At 39.3% G+C, this 18,964-nt stretch overlaps 1 protein-coding gene across 1 annotated transcript in view; it reads right to left on the reverse strand.

Moving 5' to 3' along the window:
* TMEM165 (transmembrane protein 165) overlaps positions 1-18,964 on the reverse strand; it is a 34,082-nt gene that overhangs the window by 8,816 nt on the left and 6,302 nt on the right. Inside the window, exons 2-3 of the mRNA XM_055294656.2 lie at positions 5,828-6,053; positions 116-291 (exon numbers count right to left, since the gene is read on the reverse strand). Of these exons, the coding sequence (XP_055150631.2) occupies positions 116-291; positions 5,828-6,053 (402 nt within the window). The remainder of the gene's footprint in view (positions 1-115; positions 292-5,827; positions 6,054-18,964) is intronic.

The raw sequence follows: 18,964 nt of genomic DNA on the forward strand, positions 1-18,964 counted from the left end.
GCTATTTTTGTGTAGCCCCACATATCACGCAGATGGGGCCACTGAGAAACCTCTGTAGAGTGTTTATTCCTAGTTGAGTGCCTTTTTGGTCCAGATCACCAGTGCCATGGCTTACTTCTTCATCTTTCTTCTTTAATTCAGCTTGAACTTCTTCCAGTTCCTCTTGACCCTCATCAGGGCTCATCTTTAAGCCTTCCCGAAGCATTCTAATGCCAAAAATGGCAAATAATACAGTTGAAACATAGTATGTGTAGACCCTGGGGATGACTATGGTGGCATAGCCAAACAAAACTGGAAAAAATACAACAGTATGTTTGTTAATCGAGTCTGTATCACGACCGACTAAAGGAACAGTTAACTTCAGAAATAATAATTTATCACTGTTAAAAGAAAAATAACTCACATTAGAAGCTAATCTAGTATGTAATAACCTCAAGTATTTCCAGTTCTTTCTCTCCACCAATGATAAACCATTAGGTCTAGCCCAGGTCTAACACAGCTTACTCAGAAGCCAATGGTCCAGCTGAAGATGGCACATCTTCCTGAGAGATGTTAAGTAAGATACTGAACTCCTTTCCAGGCATGTTCAACCAGAGGCTGGCTTGCCTTATGTTGTGCAAGGCACAGTACCTGGGGTAGAAGTTAGCTGAGGCCCTCTCAAGAGCTCAGATTTTATAACCTGGAAGCCATGCCACTTGCGTAGTGGTATTTCTTCATCACAAATCTTTCAATTACAAACTTCTAATGAAGAATCATGACAAGATTCTCACATAGCAAGATTCAAACTCTGCTCCTTTGTAACTATTTAAGTACATTTTATGAAAAAAATCTAAAAATTTCTTATAACATATATTAAAATAATGTTACAACAGGCTCAAACATTCAGTTCCACTCTTTCCCACTGATAAGGAAAGACATCTGTGTAAGTTATAGAAAAAATGATGCTTGGAATTACATCAAGAACTCAAATCCTAATGGTGAAACACAAGTACATCAGTAATACTAATTCAGTAATTAAAACTTAAAAATTTGGCTGGGCGAAGTGGCATAATCCCAGCACTCTGGGAGGCCACGGTGGAAGGATTGCTTGAGCCTAGAAGTTCGAGACCAGCCTGGGAAACATCGTGAAACCCTGTCTCATAAACAAACAAAAACTACTATGTAAGGAACAAAGGACACGACCATACACATAACAAACACAATTACTCTGGCCAGGCACGGTGGCTCACGCCTGTAATCCCAGCACTTTGGGAGACCGAGGCGGGCAGAGTACTTAAGCCCAGGAGCTTGAGACCACTGGTCAACACGACGAAATCCTGTCTCTACAAAAAAATACAAACATTAGCCTGACGGGGTGGCACACGCCTGTGGTCCCAGCCTACTTGAGGGGCTGAGGTAGGAGGATCACTTGAGCCTAAGAGGTCAAAGCTGCAGTGAGCTGCGATCATGCCACTGCATCCCAGCTTGGGCAACAGAATGAGACCCCATCTCAGAAAAAAAAAAACAAAAAGAAAGAAAGAAAAATACAATTACTCTTTAATTCACCAGCTCTTTTTATAAAATGGGTAGAACACTTAAAAATCTGCCTGAAGATTAAATGTATAACCTGTATGTAAATAATTCCCTACATTACAAAACTGAAAAGATCTTAAAATCATGGTTAGAAATGTAGCAAACCTATGTTTGTGTGCACATCTGTATTTAAATTATTGTGTGTGTATATGTATGGATGTATATTTGTATATATGTATGTGTACACACAAGATACAAGCATATATTTTCTAGTTCTGTCCACTGAAAAAGACAAGAGGCAAAGACATCTCAGTAACAAGGAGCTCAGTAACCTTGCACCTAGATCTTGATTCTAATACCATTCTCCCCTACAAAGCTCCTCAAAACTCCGCTGAGAAATGGCCAGTTCCAGGACTGGGCAGAGCAGGTGATTGATGAACGTGTAATATCTTGTTGTACTAGAAAGTGAGGAGCAAAAACAAATGGGAGCATGCCACAAAGACACAGAACAGTTTGGAGAGGCTCTCACTGGCCTAACATGGGATAATTTAATCAGCAAAATAGTTAAATAATTAATTATAAACCACTGAAAAAAGGAATCCATGAGTTTGTACTGATACTAAAAAGACAAACAAATGGGAAAGGAAGGAGAGCTCTTGCTGGCAGTAGAATACCAAGGCTCACTGGTGAATATGCAAGAAGTATTAGAATTAAAAGCATCATTTTGCAAGCATCAAGGAAAGATTTAATTATGCAAGAATCATCAATTGATGCAAAATCTTTGGAGAAATTTTGATGAGGAAGAGGGTATTTGTACTGTCTTTAAGTATATCCCTACAGATTAGATATTAGTTGCAAGGGAAGACAAAGACAACACAGAAAAGAAATATTGACTGGGTCACCAAAATTAATGTCACCAATGAGGAATAAATGGACACCATGTGCTTCCAGATGAGACATTTTTGGAGAGCCAAAGTATCACCTATGCAGTTTTCTAGTCAGGAATGCCCACCTCAATCTAACCATGAGGAACCATCAGACAAACAAAAAATAGGGAACAGTCCATTCCTGGGGTGGAGGGAGGAGAGATACACTGTATTCTCCCAAAAAAGTTGATGTCAGAAAACATTTTTAAAAAGGCTATGGATATATTTCAGATTAAAAGACTAAAAAGATAATAAATAACTAAATGCAACATCTGACCTAGACCGAAGGGAAAAACACTGATATAAAGGACATTATCGAGGGGTCGGGGGCAAGGGGAGGGAGAGCATTAGGACCGATACCTAGTGCATGCAGGGCTGAAAACCTAGATGACAGGTTGATGAGTGCAACAAATCACCATGGCACATGTATACCTATGTAACAAACCTGCACGTTCTGCACATGTATCCCAGAACATAAAGTATAAAAAAAAGTGGTTGAATCTATAAAACTAAATAAAGCTGTAAAAGAGAAGATGTAGAAATAAAGAAATACGATTTAACAGTTGAGGCAAAATAATAATATAAAGACTGTTAAACCCACTTAAATTACATAAAACTGGTATCACAAGTGAAATACTTAATAAATTTTATGTCCTTTCTTTTTTTTTTTTTGAGACGGAGTCTCGCTCTGTCACCCAGGCTGGAGTGCAGTGGCGCGATCTCGGCTCACTGCAAGCTCTGCCTCCCGGGTTCACACCATTCTCCTGCCTCAGCCTCCCGAGTAGCTGGGACTACAGATGCCCGCCACCAAGCCTGGTTATATTTTTGTATTTTTTAAGTAGAGATGGGGTTTCGCCGTGTTAGCCAGGATGGTCTCGATCTCCTGACCTTGTGATCCACCTGCCTCAGCCTCCCAAAGTGCTGGGATTACAGGCGTGAGCCACCGTACCCGGCCTATGTCCTTTCAAAAAACAAAAAAAAGAAGGACATTAGGTCATCCAAAATTAAAATATGGATGACAGATTCAAGTACTGTATCAATACATAATATATATTAAATGTTGTGATTATATGTGTGGCTTATATAGCTTATAAATAATGTATGAATATGTACACACTGTAGACAGGTATTTAAACAATGTGTATATATACACATTTACAATTTTATTTAGATAGAGTACAAATGCTAAAACAAATGGGATAAAATGGTAACAGGTGAATCTAGGCAAAAGGCATATAAGTGTTCTTCGTACTATTTTATTTTTGCTGCTTTGTAAACTTAAAATTATTTCTATAAAATGTTTAAAAATTGTAAAATGATGGGCCAGGGGGCCAGGCGCGGTAGCTCACGCCTGTAATCCCAGCACTTTGGGAGGCCAAGGTGGGTGGATCACTTGAGGTCAGGAGTTTGAGACCAGCCTGGCCAACATGGTAAAACTCTATCTCTACCAAAACATACAATAAGTAGCCAGGCATGATGGCACGTGCCTGTAGTCTCTGCTACTTGGGAGGCTGAGGCAGGAAAATCACCTGAGCCTGGAAGGTGGAGGTTTCAGTGAGCCGGGAGGGATCATGCCACCGCACTCCGGCCTGGGTGACAGAGCGAGTCTGTCTCAAAATAAATAAAAAGATAAATAAATAAAAATTTAAAAAATAAAAACAAGGTAAAAGGAAGGGCAGGCACACACACCTATAATATCAGTACACTGGGAAGCTAAGGTGGAAAGATAGCTTGAGCCCAGGAGTTCAAGATCAGCCTGGGCAACACAACCAGACCCTGTCTCTACAAAAAACAAAAAATTCAGCTGGGCAAGGTGGCATGAGCCTGTGGTCCCAGCTACTCAGGAGGCTGAGGTGGAAGGATCACTTGAGCCCAGGAGTTCCAGGTCTCAGTGAGCTATGATCACGCCACTGCACTCCAGCCTCAGTGATAGAGCAAGACCCAGGCTCTAAAAAAAAAAAAAAAAAATACATAAGGCCGGGCGCAGTGGCTCACACTTGTAATCCCAGCACTTTGGGAGGCCGAGGCGGGCGGATCACGAGGTCAGGAGATCGAGACCACGGTGAAACCCCGTCTCTACTAAAAATACAAAAAATTAGCCGGGCGTGGTGGCGGGCGCCTGTAGTCCCAGCTACTCGGAGAGGCTGAGGCAGGAGAATGGCGTGAACCCGGGAGGCGGAGCTTGCAGTGAGCCGAGATCGCGGCTGCACTCCAGCCTGGGTGACAGAGCGAGACTCTGTCTCAAAAACAAACAAACAAACAAAAAACAAAAAAAAAAATAAAAAATAGCCCTATCATCTCATTAAGAGATGTATTTCCAATTTTTTAAAATGATTATTTAAATTTGTAATATATTTTCTTTGAGTACTAATAACTGTAACAACTCAATTCATAGAGTTAACACTTAAGAGATTTACTAGGAGAAATTTACAATATCTTTGAAAATTCAGTGATATTAAATGCATATTTTTATTGCAGGTAGATATGATGGGGTGATCCATATATATATTTCTTTAGGCTCATGAAGTGAAGCACTGGGGGTAGACAAAGAAGAAAGAAATCTGTAACTGGTTTGTCATCGATTAGTTGTAAACACCACTGCACTTGGACCAGCTTTGTAATAAATTTTGAAGCAAAAATTTATAATCATCAGAGTAAAAGTAAGGAAAGCAGATGAAAATATAAATTATAGGAAGAAAAAAATGTAAATTTCCAACTGTTAAAAAAGTATATTCACACTTGTTTTAAAGGAATGATGGTGATAGTGGATCAAATTGCTAATGGTATTCAGAGTCACTGGGTATATTTTTAAAACACCCTAACATTCTCCCCCGGCTTTTTTTTTTTTTTGAGATGGGGTCTCACTCTATCGCCCAGGCTGGAGTGCAGTGGCGTGATCTCGGCTCACTGCAACCTCTGCCTCCTGGGTTCAAGCGATTCTCCTGCCTCAGCCTCCTGAGTTGCTGGGATTACAGGTGCACACTACCATGCCCAGCTAATTTTTGTATTTTCAGTAGAGATGGGGTTTCGCCACGTTGGTCAGGCTGGTCTCGGAACTCCTGACCTCGTGATCCGTCCACCTTGGCCTCCCAAAGTGCTGGGATTACAGGTGTGAGCGACTGTGCCCAGCCCTAACAATCTTACTTTACACAATATAACAGAAATTAGATCTTTGCAATTTCTTAAATTTAAGATGAAAAATTTTAGACAACTATGCAAAAGGGGGTACAAAATTATTTTAGAGGATACACAAGGAAAACGTTGGAAAACCATGAATATGGTGTAAGCCAAATTCCCATATGACTAGGTTAATGACTCAATGACTCCATGTCACACAACATGCTTTCCCTTTAATTCAGCAAACTCATGAGGGGGAAAAGCACACTCACCTGACAAGCATGTCATTAGTCCCAAGGCAAGCATTGCACCAGCCAGCACGGTCAGGCGGTTATAGCGCATTGCCATGATGGCTGCTATAAAAAATGTCTTATCACCCAATTCAGATACAATAATAACTGATATGGCAGCAACAAATGCATGGATAAATCCCAAATTAGTTTGGGCAGCAGGATCTTCTTTATTGGTATGAACTGGAGCTGCTGGTGTAAATATTTTCTGGAAAAAAAAAATCAGTTACTTCTTAAAATCATTATTCAAAATTATTTTATTTTGCACGTAAATAAGATTTAGTTTTTTTGAAAATATTCTTGTCATGGTCATTACACTTATTTACTGTCTAATCACTCTGAAAGCCATCAGTAATGACAGTAACCTCTGACGACGGTTGCTACAATTTGAGTATCCCTTACCTGAAATGCCTGGGACCAGAAGTATTTGGAATTTTGGATTTTTTTAGATTTTGGAATATTTATATCATAGTTGAGTACCTCTAATCCAGAAATCCAAAATGTTCCATTGAGCATTTCATGTATGTCAGTGCTCAAGTTTCAGATTTTGGAGCACTGTGGATTTTAGATTGAGGATACTAAACATGTATAATGCAGATTTACATATAATTCTCCAAAACAATTTTAAGAACAGAGTACAGACCTGTTCTATCCATGCATTAAAATTCCCCCCTTTTTTTTTTGAGACAAAATCTCACTCTGTCACTCAGGCTGGAGTGCAGTGGTGTGATCTTGGCTCACTGCAACCTCCACCTCCCGGGTTCAAGCGATTCTCCTGCCTCAGCTTCACAAGTAGCTGGGATTATAGGTATGCACCACCAAGCCCAGCTAATTTTTATATTTTTAGTCAAGACGGGGTTTCTCATCATGTTGGCCAGGCTGGTCTCGAACTCCTGACCTCAAGTGATCCACCCACGTCAGCCTTCCAAAGCACTGAGATTACAGGCGTGAGCCACCATGCCTGGCCAAAATAACCTTATTTGTTAGGCATTTGTGATTTCAGATTTAGTTCTTAGCTACATCTCATTTAAATTTGTATTAGCAACTTGCGTGAAAGACCCAGCTATGTTTAAAAAACATTTGAATGACATGAAGCTAAGAAAAATTTCATTAACACTCTAAAGGACAAACTAAGACCCACAAACCTCAGCAGGATATAGAGAGTTGGTTCCAGCTAAGACAAGTTTAATACAGCTGTTTACACGGATGGTTCTATGCTGAAGTCTAAAAATATCTTAGAAGGTAAAGTGGCATGGTGGCGGAAGCCTATGATCCCAGCTACTTGGGAGGTTGAGACGGGAGAATTGCTTCAACCTGGGAGGTGGAGGTTGCAGTGAGCTGAGACTGCGCCATTGCGCGATGGGCAATGAGTGAAGCTCTGTCTCAAAAAAAAAAAAAAGAAGGTAAGGTGGCCTAATGAAAAAGACAAACCACTGTCTTGGCTGTCATTACGCTGAAAATGTGACAAAGCTCCAAAAAAGCAGTAAGCTGTTCGCTTGAAGGAGTTAATGACAAGTCCAACGTTATTCTACGCTGCTCAGACCTTCCCCAAAGTTCTATCATACAGTTCTAAAGCACTGCACTGCCCTTTGAAGATTAGCAGATGTCAAAGACTCTAAAACCAGGGATGACAAGTTACTGAAGCCAAAACCCAGCCTGTAAGGGCAAGAAAATGTTTTTTTACATTTTTAAGAAGTTACAAGACATAAGAAGAAAGAGAAAGGGAGGGAAGGCTGGTGGGAGGCAAGAAGGAGAGAGGGAAGGAAAGGAAGATTATGCATCAGAGATTGGTAGCCTGCAAATACATGGCAACTACAAAAAGTTTGCTGACTTGGTTCTAAAACAATCCCATGAGGGACCAGGAAGGATGGGGTATCATGTTCCAATAATTGGGAAAGTTTATATGTGAATCTATCCAATCTATACGGTCCTAAGAGGCAGAACTAAAAAGTTAGAGATGGCAGGTTTTAGCTTAACAGAGAGGAGAGATTTCTATCTCCAAAGAGGCACCCAAAGTTGGAATAGACTGCTAGAGGAGGTGGTAAATACCCTTCTCTTCTCAACTTCTGAGTTCCAGAGAAGGGAACCACCACTCCCAGGAAATGGGCTAGACAAGCGGTTCTCAACCAGGGCGATTTTGTCTCCCAGGGGACATTTGACAATGCTTGGGGACATTTTTAGCTGTCACAATCAAACGGGAACTACTGGCATCTAGTGGGTAGAGGCCAGATATGCTGCTAAACATCCTACAATGCACAGGACAGCCCTTCCACAACCAAGAATTATGTATCCAAAATGTCAGCAGTTCCCAGACTGAGACGCCCTGGGCTAGATAAACCACTTCCAAAGGTCTCTTCCAATCCTAATAACTTATTTTTAATTTTTAAAGCTTATGAATCTCTAGAAACCCAAGAGACAAAGAAAAAGAAATCCAAGAACATAGTAATTTTGGACAGGGTAAAAACAGATTTATTACAAAGGCCCTAGTCACAGGTGAGAATAAAATCGTAAATTCTTAGTGTGCATGTCATTCCTTAACACATAACATAAACTTGATTCCAAAATTCCACAGGAAAGATCAGAAAAATTTAAGTATTACCATTAAGACTAGACCTCTGAGCTAAATACTGGAGAAATTTAACAAAATGGAAAGTATTTGCTGCCTTGACAGCTAGCTCTTAATGAATTAAGTTTAATTAATTAAGCAAGTATCATTTTAAGAGCTTCTTGCTTTCTCTCCACTACTATTTTGGTTCCATCTACGTTGATGGCCCTTTAAAAATGAGCTTCCTGCAGTGAGCTATGATGGCACCACCGCACTCCAGCCTGGGTGATGGAGCAAGCCCCCTTCTCAAAACAACAACTTCCTTTCTCTTCCAATATTAAGAATCCTTATATTTAAAAAAAAAAAAAAAGGCATTTCAAATTTCAACTTGGCTCTGACACATTTTCCTCCTGAAAATGCTTCTTAAAGGTTCGTATGAAATTTCAGGATCTTAAATCCCAGAAAAATTTTAGGAATAAATATACACCATTTATGATCACTTAGCTCTAAGCTCAAACACAAAATGTTTACTTTTTAAATCAAACACAATAGTGATCAAAGCTACATAGTCTCATGGTTTTGTAATTCCCAGCCATGAAACTTCAGCCACATTACTTAATCTCTGTTCCTCTGTAAAATGTAGGGATAAAATAAAATTTGCTTTAAGAGTACAGACATGCACCACATGATGACATTTTGATCAATGATGGGCCGAATATACAGCAGTAGTCCCATAAGATTACAGTACCAAATTTTTACTGTGCCTTTTCTATATTTTATATATATAATGTTACAACTGCCTACAGTATTTAATATAGTAACACGCTGTACAGATTTGTAGCCTAGAAGCCATAGGCTATACCATTTAGCCTAGGTGTATAGCAGGTTATACATCTAGGTTTGTGTTGAGTACACTCTAGGACGTCTGCACAACAATGAAATTGCCTGATAATGCGTTTCTCAGAACACATCCCCATCATTAAGTGATGCATGACTGTAAAACAAAACAAAATTTTTAAAAACTACATATTCTTAAAACCTTCCTATACACAAAACACCAGAAAAATAAACTTAAAGCTTGTTACATACTAAGCTAGTCCTGGATGGCCAAAATCATACAACCAATCATGGTGAGAAGAACTTAAAATGAAAAGTATCAGGGTACTGTGAAGATAGAAGATTTTTTTTAATTAAAATATTAACAGGATTAAAAAGTGATCCATTACCATTCCTTTGCTGCTATGTGCAAGGATCATCTTCTTTGTCTAATTCACCTTCACAGGGACACAGTGTAGTGGTTAAGTGTATAGGCTCTGGAATCAGACTGCCAGTTCATAGCCAAGTCATTATCAGTTACGGCGTGACCTTGGGCCAATAGGTACACCTCCCTGTGACTCAAGTTCATCTGTAACATAAGGGCTACCTATGTCTCAAAGGGTTGCTGTGAGGATTAAATGAATAAAGCCCTTTAGGACAGTGCTCAGTACACAGTAAGTGCTCAATTAGTCTTTGTAGTGCCACAAAATATAAACAGTTGAATCTTCCTGAAACTAATTTCATGTTACTTCACTATTTTAAGAAACGTAATGGTCTTTTCATACCAAATACTTGATTCCGATAACTATCCAACAGTTCTCACTGAAGCACATACCAGGTTCCCCAAATGAACCTGCTTCTCCATCCTGAAGGATGAGCCAGAGCAGAGTCTAACAAAAAATCATGCAGCCACAAAGGTAGGCCACATAATGCAATTTTACATTTTCTGGTAGCCATATATTTAAAAGTAAAACCAGGTAAAAATTTTAATAACATTTTACTTAACCCAATATATCCAAAATGCTACTATTTAAATTATAAGCAATATTTTTAAAACTACTGAGATATTTTAACATTCTTTTTTTCATACTAAGTCTTCAGACCCTGGTAGGTATTTACTCACCCACACCTCAACTCTGGACTAGCCACATATCAAGCGCTCACAGCCACATGTACTCATGGCTCATGGTTACAGTGCTGGGCAGTGCAGCTCGAAGGCAGGCCAGGCTTTTGCTAACCACAAGCCTTCAGCCACACAGTCCTTTTTCCCTTCCTACCTCCTTTTCATTATCCCCCTCTTCATCCAGATTCCTCAAGGTCCAACTCAAGTAGAACCTCTTGGGAAAGGCCTATCCCAGCAACTCCAGTTCTTAATGATCCTGACCCACTACAATAAAACTGAATGCAAACTGTGGGCAATGAGTATGGGAGGCCTATTACAGAAAAAAGTTCAAGATAGGAACACTCAAGGAATTGAACTTTTCGGATTACAAATATGTATAAATGTAATGCTATCATTTGTAATAAAGACACAAAACAACTAAATGTCGGCTGGGCTCCGTGGCTCATGCCTGTAATCCCAGCACTTTGGGAGATGGGTGGAGCCCTTGAGCCCAGGAGTTCAAGACCAGCCTGGGCAACAAAGTGAGACCCTATCTCTACAAAAAATACAAAATTAGCTGGGTGTGGTAGCACACACCTGTAGTTTCCAGCTATTTGGGAGGCTCTGAGGTGAGAGGATCGCTTGAGCCCAGGAGGTGCAAGTTGCAGTGAGCAGAGATCACATCACTGCCCTCCAGCCTGGGCAACAGAGTGAGACCCTGTCTCAAAACAAAGAGAAAGAAAAAAAGAACTAAATGTCCACTGATAGAAAATTAGTTAAATAAACGGTAGATCCACATAACGGAATATTATAGAACTAAAAGAATAATAAGAATGTTCTATATACTAATATAGAAAATCATTAAGATATTTTGAAGTTGAGAAAAAGTATATACTAAGTATGTGTGTATGTGGATGGTGTAAGAATCATAAATACACATCAAGTCTCCAGAAACAAGTTAATGATAAATGTTTCCAGGAAAGGAACCAGAATGACTAGAACAGGGGTTGGCAAACTTTTTCTAGAGTAGAAAAAAGGAAAAGAGACATAACTTCTCACTCTACATTCTTCTGTATCTTCTGGAATTTTTAACTTTCACACCATTATAGACACATGCTATGTACCATTTCAAAAACCTCTTGACCCAACATCTTATGCCAGCTATGGAGGATCAATTTCTTGTAAGCTGTGACTGACTTCGGGCAGGTCCAACCAAAAAGCACTGCTCTGTATTTACTCATTCACTACCTGGAAGTGTGGGGAGTTAATAGCTGTGGGGCAACCAATATGGAAGCTGGTTCTAAGATTCATTTCATAAGCCTCCTTGGAAGTTTCAGTGGGATTCAGTACTAGTCACTCATGGAGTGGCTAACTTGAAAATACATCACTCCTTTTCTGCGTATACCTCTTTTCTGTACTGACAATGTGAAAGAATACAGGCATGTTCTGAGAACAAGAAGTAAACCATCAGAAGAATGGTTGGGGCAAGATGAGAAAGATAAACTGGGCCTGAAATCCTTTATGTTTGTGGACAAGCTCAGAGGCAAGAGGGAAGTCCTTACATATTTTTATTTTTGTGTAACACATAAACACCATCAAGGCACTGTGATCAATTATCAGCGCAGAGTGGAGAGTACCAGCCACTGGATCAATCAGGAGGTCAGCCGCATGAAACCCGTGTTAAGACAAATAAGAGAAGGAAAAAATTCTGCACACGATGGAAAGAAAAATCACTAGACCTTTAAAAAAGGTAGGCGGGGTGCGGGGAATCAAAGATGGTGATGAGGTTTTTTGTTTGGCAGAAATATTAGTACTCTTAAAATGCCATTATGTATTTAGTACTCTTAAAAGGTATGTGGGAAAGGGGAATAAAAACAAGGGGTTTGGTTTCATATACATTTCACTTGGGGTGATAAAAAGCATTTCAAATGAAGGTTTGAAAGAGGTTATCGGAAATGGATCACCAGAGTTTAGCCTAGGACAGCCTCAAGGTATGTAGCCTCAAGGCTGACAGCCTCCGTGTCCTCAACAGGCTCTTGGAAACTGCAACTTTAAGTGAAATGATGTAAAAGAAAACCAACTTTCTTTTCTCATCAATGTTATAATGAAACAACACTGAATTAAAATGACACCATTTGATGTCACTTCACTTAAAGTCACAATTTCCAAGAATCTATTAATAACATTAAGTGAGGACGTACTGTATCTGGTTACTGGCGGCCCAAATTTATCAGCTACAGCTCTGCAAGTAGATGAGATTTCCAACAGATAAGGCAAAGAGATAAAGTTCAAAGAATGCGCCTTAGAGAATGTCTTTATTTAAAGAAGGTGGAAGGAGGAAAAAAATAGGAAAAAAAGCTATCTTAGATATTTCGAGAGCCAGGCAGCAACTAAAGCATCACAGACCATCAGGTTAGGGTGAGCTACTAACTAGATGCCAGATATTTTCAGACATATTGTTGCATTTGATACTCAAAAAAACTTAGGAGCTGTTTTAACGCAAGAAAACTGAGGTCAAATGGGCTTCATTATTCTGCCAAGTTCATACACCTGAGATGGAGTCTTAAAAAGTAGAGAATTAACAGTGTCAAATGAGAACTGAAAAAGACCCCTGGATTTAGCAATCTGCTAACTTACAAGATTCTTTCAAAAAATGGAATCTGTGGTGGCTCATGCCTATAATCCCAGCACTTTGGGAGGCCGAGGCAGGAGGATTGCTTGAGGCCAAAAGTTCGAGGCCAGCCTGGGCAACATAGTGAGCCCTCATCTCCACAAAAAAATAAAATAAAATAAATAAAATTAGCCAGGTGTGGTGGCATGCACCTGTAGTCTCAGCTACTTGGGAGGCTGAGGTGGGAGGATTACTTGAGCCCACTAGTTCCAGGCTGCAGTAAGCTATGATTGTGCCACTGAACTCCAGCCTGAGCAACAGAGCAAGACTGTCTTTAAAATTAAAAAAATAATTTCAAGAAAAAGGCAAGGACCGAAGCCAGATAACAACATACTACAGTAAAGTGAAAAAGCAGCAAATCCCCTAGTTAGAAGTTTGGTTTATAAAACTGAAGAAACTAATACGGCTGGGCATGGTGGCTCACGCCTGTCATCCTGGCACTTTGGGAGGCCGAGGTGGGCAGATCTGAGGTCAGGAATTCAAGAGCTGCCTGGCAAACATGATGAAACCCCGTCTCTACTAAAAGTACCAAAAAAAAAAAAAAAAAAAAAGTAGCCAGGCATGGTGGCACACACCTGTAGTCGTAGCTACTCAGAAGGCTGAGGTTGCAGTGAGCCAAGATTGTACCACTGCACTCGAGGCCGGGCAACAGAGCGAGACACCATCGAAAGAAAGACAGACAGACAGACAGACAGAAAGAAAGAAAGAAAGAAAGAAAGAAAGAAAGAAAGAAAGAAAGAAAAGAAAGAAAGGAAGGAAAGAAAGGAAGGAAAGGAAGGAAAGAAAGGAAAGAAAGGAAAGAAAGGAAAGAAAGGAAAGAAAGGAAAGAAAGGAAAGAAAGGAAAGAAAGGAAAGAAAGGAAAGAAAGGAAAGAAAGGAAAGAAAGGAAAGAAAGGAAAGAAAGGAAAGAAAGGAAAGAAAGGAAAGAAAGGAAAGAAAGGAAAGAAAGAAAGGAAAGAAAGGAAAGAAAGGAAAGAAAGGAAAGAAAGGAAAGAAAGGAAAGAAAGGAAAGAAAAGAAAGAAAAGAAAGAAAAGAAAGAAAGAAGGAAGGAAGGAAGGAAGGAAGGAAGGAAGGAAGGAAAGAAAGAAAGAAGGAAGGAAGGAAGGAAGGAAGGAAGGAAGGAAGGAAAGAAAGAAGGAAAGAAAGAAAGAAAGAAAGAAAGAAAGAAAGAAAGAAAAAGAAAGGAAAGAAAGAAAAAGAAAGAAAAGAAAGAAAAGAAAGAAAGAGAAAAAGAAAGAAGGAAAGAACGAAAGAAAGGAAAGAAGAGAAAAGAAACTAATGGTCAAGTAAGATTAAATGAATGACCTTTTTTTCTTTTCCAAAATAGGAGAAATGTATGAACATGTGTAAGCAGATATAAAGGAAGCAAAGGGAAGAGAGAGAATAAAGGCACTGAGGGAGGAGAATAGGAATGTGGACAAGAGAGGAGGTACACAAAGGATGACAGTTTTGTCCAAAACATGGAAAAGGCAGGAAGTACAGGCACAGAAGAATACACTTAGATGCATACAGGATTAGATGCAGTGTGCAATTCCAATTTTGGTATTCCACTATTCAGTTATACAGTGTTATATATCATAGTAAGTAATGAGATACTCGTGTTTTGGTACAAATACCACTATTTCAGTATTTTAATAATGTCTGAAACACACCTTACTTACATCTTGAGAGCAGGATTAACCACTTAGATTTTTTTTTTAAATCTTGCTTAATAAAAACTCTTTTCTAGTTAAAATTTTAATTCCACATTTAAAAATTGTAAAAAAAAAAAATGAAAAAAGCACCCTCATTTAGAAAGTATTCTTTTATACTTTCATGATCCTCAAGAGAAGAAAAAGAAAATCAAAGAAAAAAGTAATTCCTATTCTAGTTCTAGAGTTCAAATGAACACAAATGTGACTGTATTGAAATTGATACAGATACCTGTATCGGAATCTCCATCTCTACATGATGAAACTAGAGAAGATGAAGATGCTTTCGTTGAAACAAAATCTACAGCTTGCTACCAAGAAAAAGACTGATGTCCCAGCAAAAAAACAAAAACAAAGTTGCTCAATAAGTTATCAAACAAGAGGTGAGATTATCTGAAGACAAAGGAGTCAGAAGAAAAGGCTTACAATTTGCTTAGAACTGTCTCCTGGGCACTACTAAGTCAAAAAAAGCTTTTTTTTAGAGGCCGGGTACAGTGGCTCAGGCCCATAATCCCAGCACTTTGGGAGGCCGAGGCGGACGGATCACGAGGTCAGGAGATCGAGACCATACTGGCTAACATGGTGAAACCCCATCTCTACTAAAAACACAAAAAAATAAGCTGGGCGTGTGGCGGGCGCCTGTAGTCCCAGCTACTTGGGAGGCTGAGGCAGGAGAATGGCGTGAATCCGGGAGGCGGAGCTTGCAGTGAGCCAAGATCACGCCACTGCACGCCAGCCTGGGCGACAGAGCAAGACTCCGTCTCAAAAAAAAAAAAAAAAAAAACGCTTTTTTTAAAAGTTGTAAAAATATGCACAAAAATACATATGCACTTAGGCCGGGCATGGTGGCTCATGCCTGTAATCCCAGCAACATGGGAGGCGTGGTAGGTGGATCACTTGAGGTTGGGAGCTTGAGACCAACCTGGCCAACGTGGCAAAGCCCCATCTCTACTAAAAATACAAAAATCAGCTGGGCGTGGTGGCATGCACTTGTAGTCTCAGCTACTCTGGAGGCTGAGGCATGAGAATTGCATGAACCCAGGAGACAGAGGTTGAAGTGAACCAAGATCTCGCCACTGCACTCCAGCCTGGGCGACAGTGAGACTCTGTCTCAAAAAAAAAAATAAAATAAAATAAAAATATATATATACACATATACATGACACCACAGATAAACCTAATTTCGAAAGATGTCATTAAAGATAATATATTTTAATTTTCATTATTATGTATTTTTGTGAATGGTTTCACTATTTTTAAATACTTTATTAATGTTACTTGTTAATTTATATTAGAATTTATACGTAATAATTATTTTGTTATAAAATTATCTTTTTTGTTTTAATGAATGTTTATTTTTATGAATGTTGTTTTGTAATGTATTTATGCACTGGAAATTTATTAAATGTGTTTAGTTTCTTTTTGTTTTGTTTTGTTTTTTTTTTGGAGACAGAGTTTTGCTCTTGTTGCCCAGGCTGGAGTGCAGTGGCACGATCTTGGTTCACTGCAACCTCCACCTCCCGGGTTCAAGAGATTCTCCTGCCTCAGCCTCCTGAGTAGCTGGGATTACAGGCGCGCGCCACCACGCCCAGCTAATTTTTTGTATTTTTAGTAGAGATAGGGTTTCATCATGTTGGCCAGGCTGGTTTAGAACTCCTGACCTCAGGCGATCCACCCACCTCGGCCTCCCAAAGTGGAGGGATTACAAGCGTGAGCCACTGCGCCCAGCCTTCATTGATTTTTTTTTAATGAATTTTTTTGATGACAGAATACCACTAAATAAATTCAGTATTAATGTAATTACCTTCTGAGAAGGTAATTATGAGCAGGTGTCCTTATAACTGATGGCCTCAATCTTAGCTGTATAGAGGCTAGAATTAGGAGGCTGGACTGGGTGGAGTGGGACTGCAACTTAATGAAAATAAAAAAAGTTTAAAATGTTTTGTAGAAGATACTCTCACAGCTGAAATATAATAAATAAATGAAATACCAAAAACAGTAAAGTAAAAATATGATAACAAGAACTGGCACTGAGTCAGGTAATGATTTTGTGGCTTTATTATAAGTGCTATGCAACCAGAGTCATTCTTCTTTGGACTTCCAGAATATGCAATAAAGTATAAATGACTTCTATTAAATCTATCTAATCTCCCTCAACTCAAAGGACTTATGTTTCTTATATTACAAATTCTGCTCAGGGAATGAGTAAGAAAAAACTATTGAGTAAGCCACTAGAAACACGAACTGCAGAAAAGATAGGATCCAAGTAATCAACAACACTTTTTATCATGGGTTTGTAAACTGGGGGTTAATCATGATTGTAAGTTCATATTACTTACCAACTTTTTTTTAGCCTAATTATAGAGAAAAGTACATACTCAATGTAGAATGCCCTGTTAGAAGTTCAGTCACCTTGCTTTTAGCACCCTATAAGATAACAACTAGGTTTTTATAACATATCTTCCATTTGAATGCCTACTAACCAAGAAGAGATGCTTCCCCCCTCCATTTTCAGAAGCCCACTCTCACACAGTGGCACAAAAAGGTTAAATTTAAATATCCTACCCTCTTAAAAGATCTACTGCATGTAGTTGCAAAGCAAATCTGCCGAAACTTACTCATTCAGCAATGCTCAACTCTTGCTAATACTGCTGTTAAACTGTACTTTGATCATTTCTTACCTCCATCAGGTGGACAAAAATAGCAAATGACGCTTATATTGCACAGTTTAGAAAACATGTGAAAGAAAAATCTTTCAGCATAGTGAGTACCATAGAGGAAAAAATACTTGAATAGTATCAAAAAGTTACATAAAAATATAATTAAGGCCAGGTGCGGTGGCTCACGCCTGTAATCTCAGCACTTTGGGAGGCCGAGGCGGGCAGATCACGAGGTCAGGAGATGGAGACCTCCTGGCTAACACAGTGAAATCCCGTCTCTACTAAAAATACAAAAAATTAGCCAGGCGTGGTTAAGGGCGCCTGTAGTCCCAGCTACTCCGGAGGCTGAGGCAGGGGAATGGTGTGAACTCAGGAGGCAGAGATGGCAGTGAGCCAAGATCGTGCCACTGCACTCCAGCCTGGGCAACAGGGTGAGACTGCATCTAAATATATATATATTTATTTATTTTATGTGTGTATATATATATACACACATAAAATAAAAACAAGACAAGGCCAGGCATGATGGCTCATGCCTGTAATCCTACCACTTTGGCAGGCCAAGAGGGGAAGATCCCTTGAGCCCGGGAGTTTGACAGCAGGCTGGGCAACATAGTGAGACCCTGTCTCTTAAAAAAAAAAAAAAAAAAGGAAGAAAACAAGACAATTATATTCTACTATAATACAAAATTAGAATAAACAATAATAAATAAATGCCTAACTAAAATGAATCACCAAGAATATATGACAATATTCAATGGAAAAATCATATTATATTATACCTGCCCTTCCCTCCACACCCCTAGTTTAAAGACAAGGATCCCTTTCCAGCTACTCAGAAGGCTGAAGCAGGAGGATGACCTGAGTCCAGGAGCTGGAGGCTGCAATGAGTTATGAGCTATAAGAAGACCTTGTCTCTATAAAAAAAATTAAATAGAACTTTAAAAGACAAGAATCCTTAAGACCATTTAATATGTTTACTGGACACTGTTTCTACCACTGTGGCATTTTGCATGGCTAGATTTTTCCTAGCTTCTTAGAAAGGATATTAGTAGCTCTACACCTACCATTATTTCTATCTTAAAAATTCCAATATGACTAAAACTTCAACAAAATACCTGCAAAGTTACATATTCATAATCTCTCACTCACACAATTAACTTAATCCAAAATAGTTATTGTTTTAAAATAAACGTGATACTGGGGTAAATGACAGGGCTAAAAGATGAACACTAAGAATTAAGTTCATGAATCAGCATTTCAGTTCAATTTCCTGAAGTGGACATGTCAAGCAGGGTCAGCTGAGCCCAGGAGCGACAAGCACAGCAGTGTAAATGGGAGTCCCACTCCTAAGCATATGGCTGGGGGCAGCAGGGCAGGCAGAAGGAAAAAGATGGAGAAGCCCACTCACCACTTTGCTCTGCCCAAGTGGACTAAAGACCCTGGCTTCACATGTTAAATGATTCACACTTCTTGTACACCTCTGACATCACTGCATTATATCTGTTATCATGGGTTTACTCGTGAGTTCCAGTGCTTTTGATCTTCTCTTTCTTAAAAAAACTTTGTAAGAGTCCCAGAATTAACTATATAGTCAGCTGAAACTAAATTGTCTAAACCAACACCAATCCAA

The sequence above is a fragment of the Symphalangus syndactylus genome, chromosome 10, assembly GCF_028878055.3.
Source record: "Symphalangus syndactylus isolate Jambi chromosome 10, NHGRI_mSymSyn1-v2.1_pri, whole genome shotgun sequence".
NCBI classification, from domain to species: domain Eukaryota; kingdom Metazoa; phylum Chordata; class Mammalia; order Primates; family Hylobatidae; genus Symphalangus; species Symphalangus syndactylus.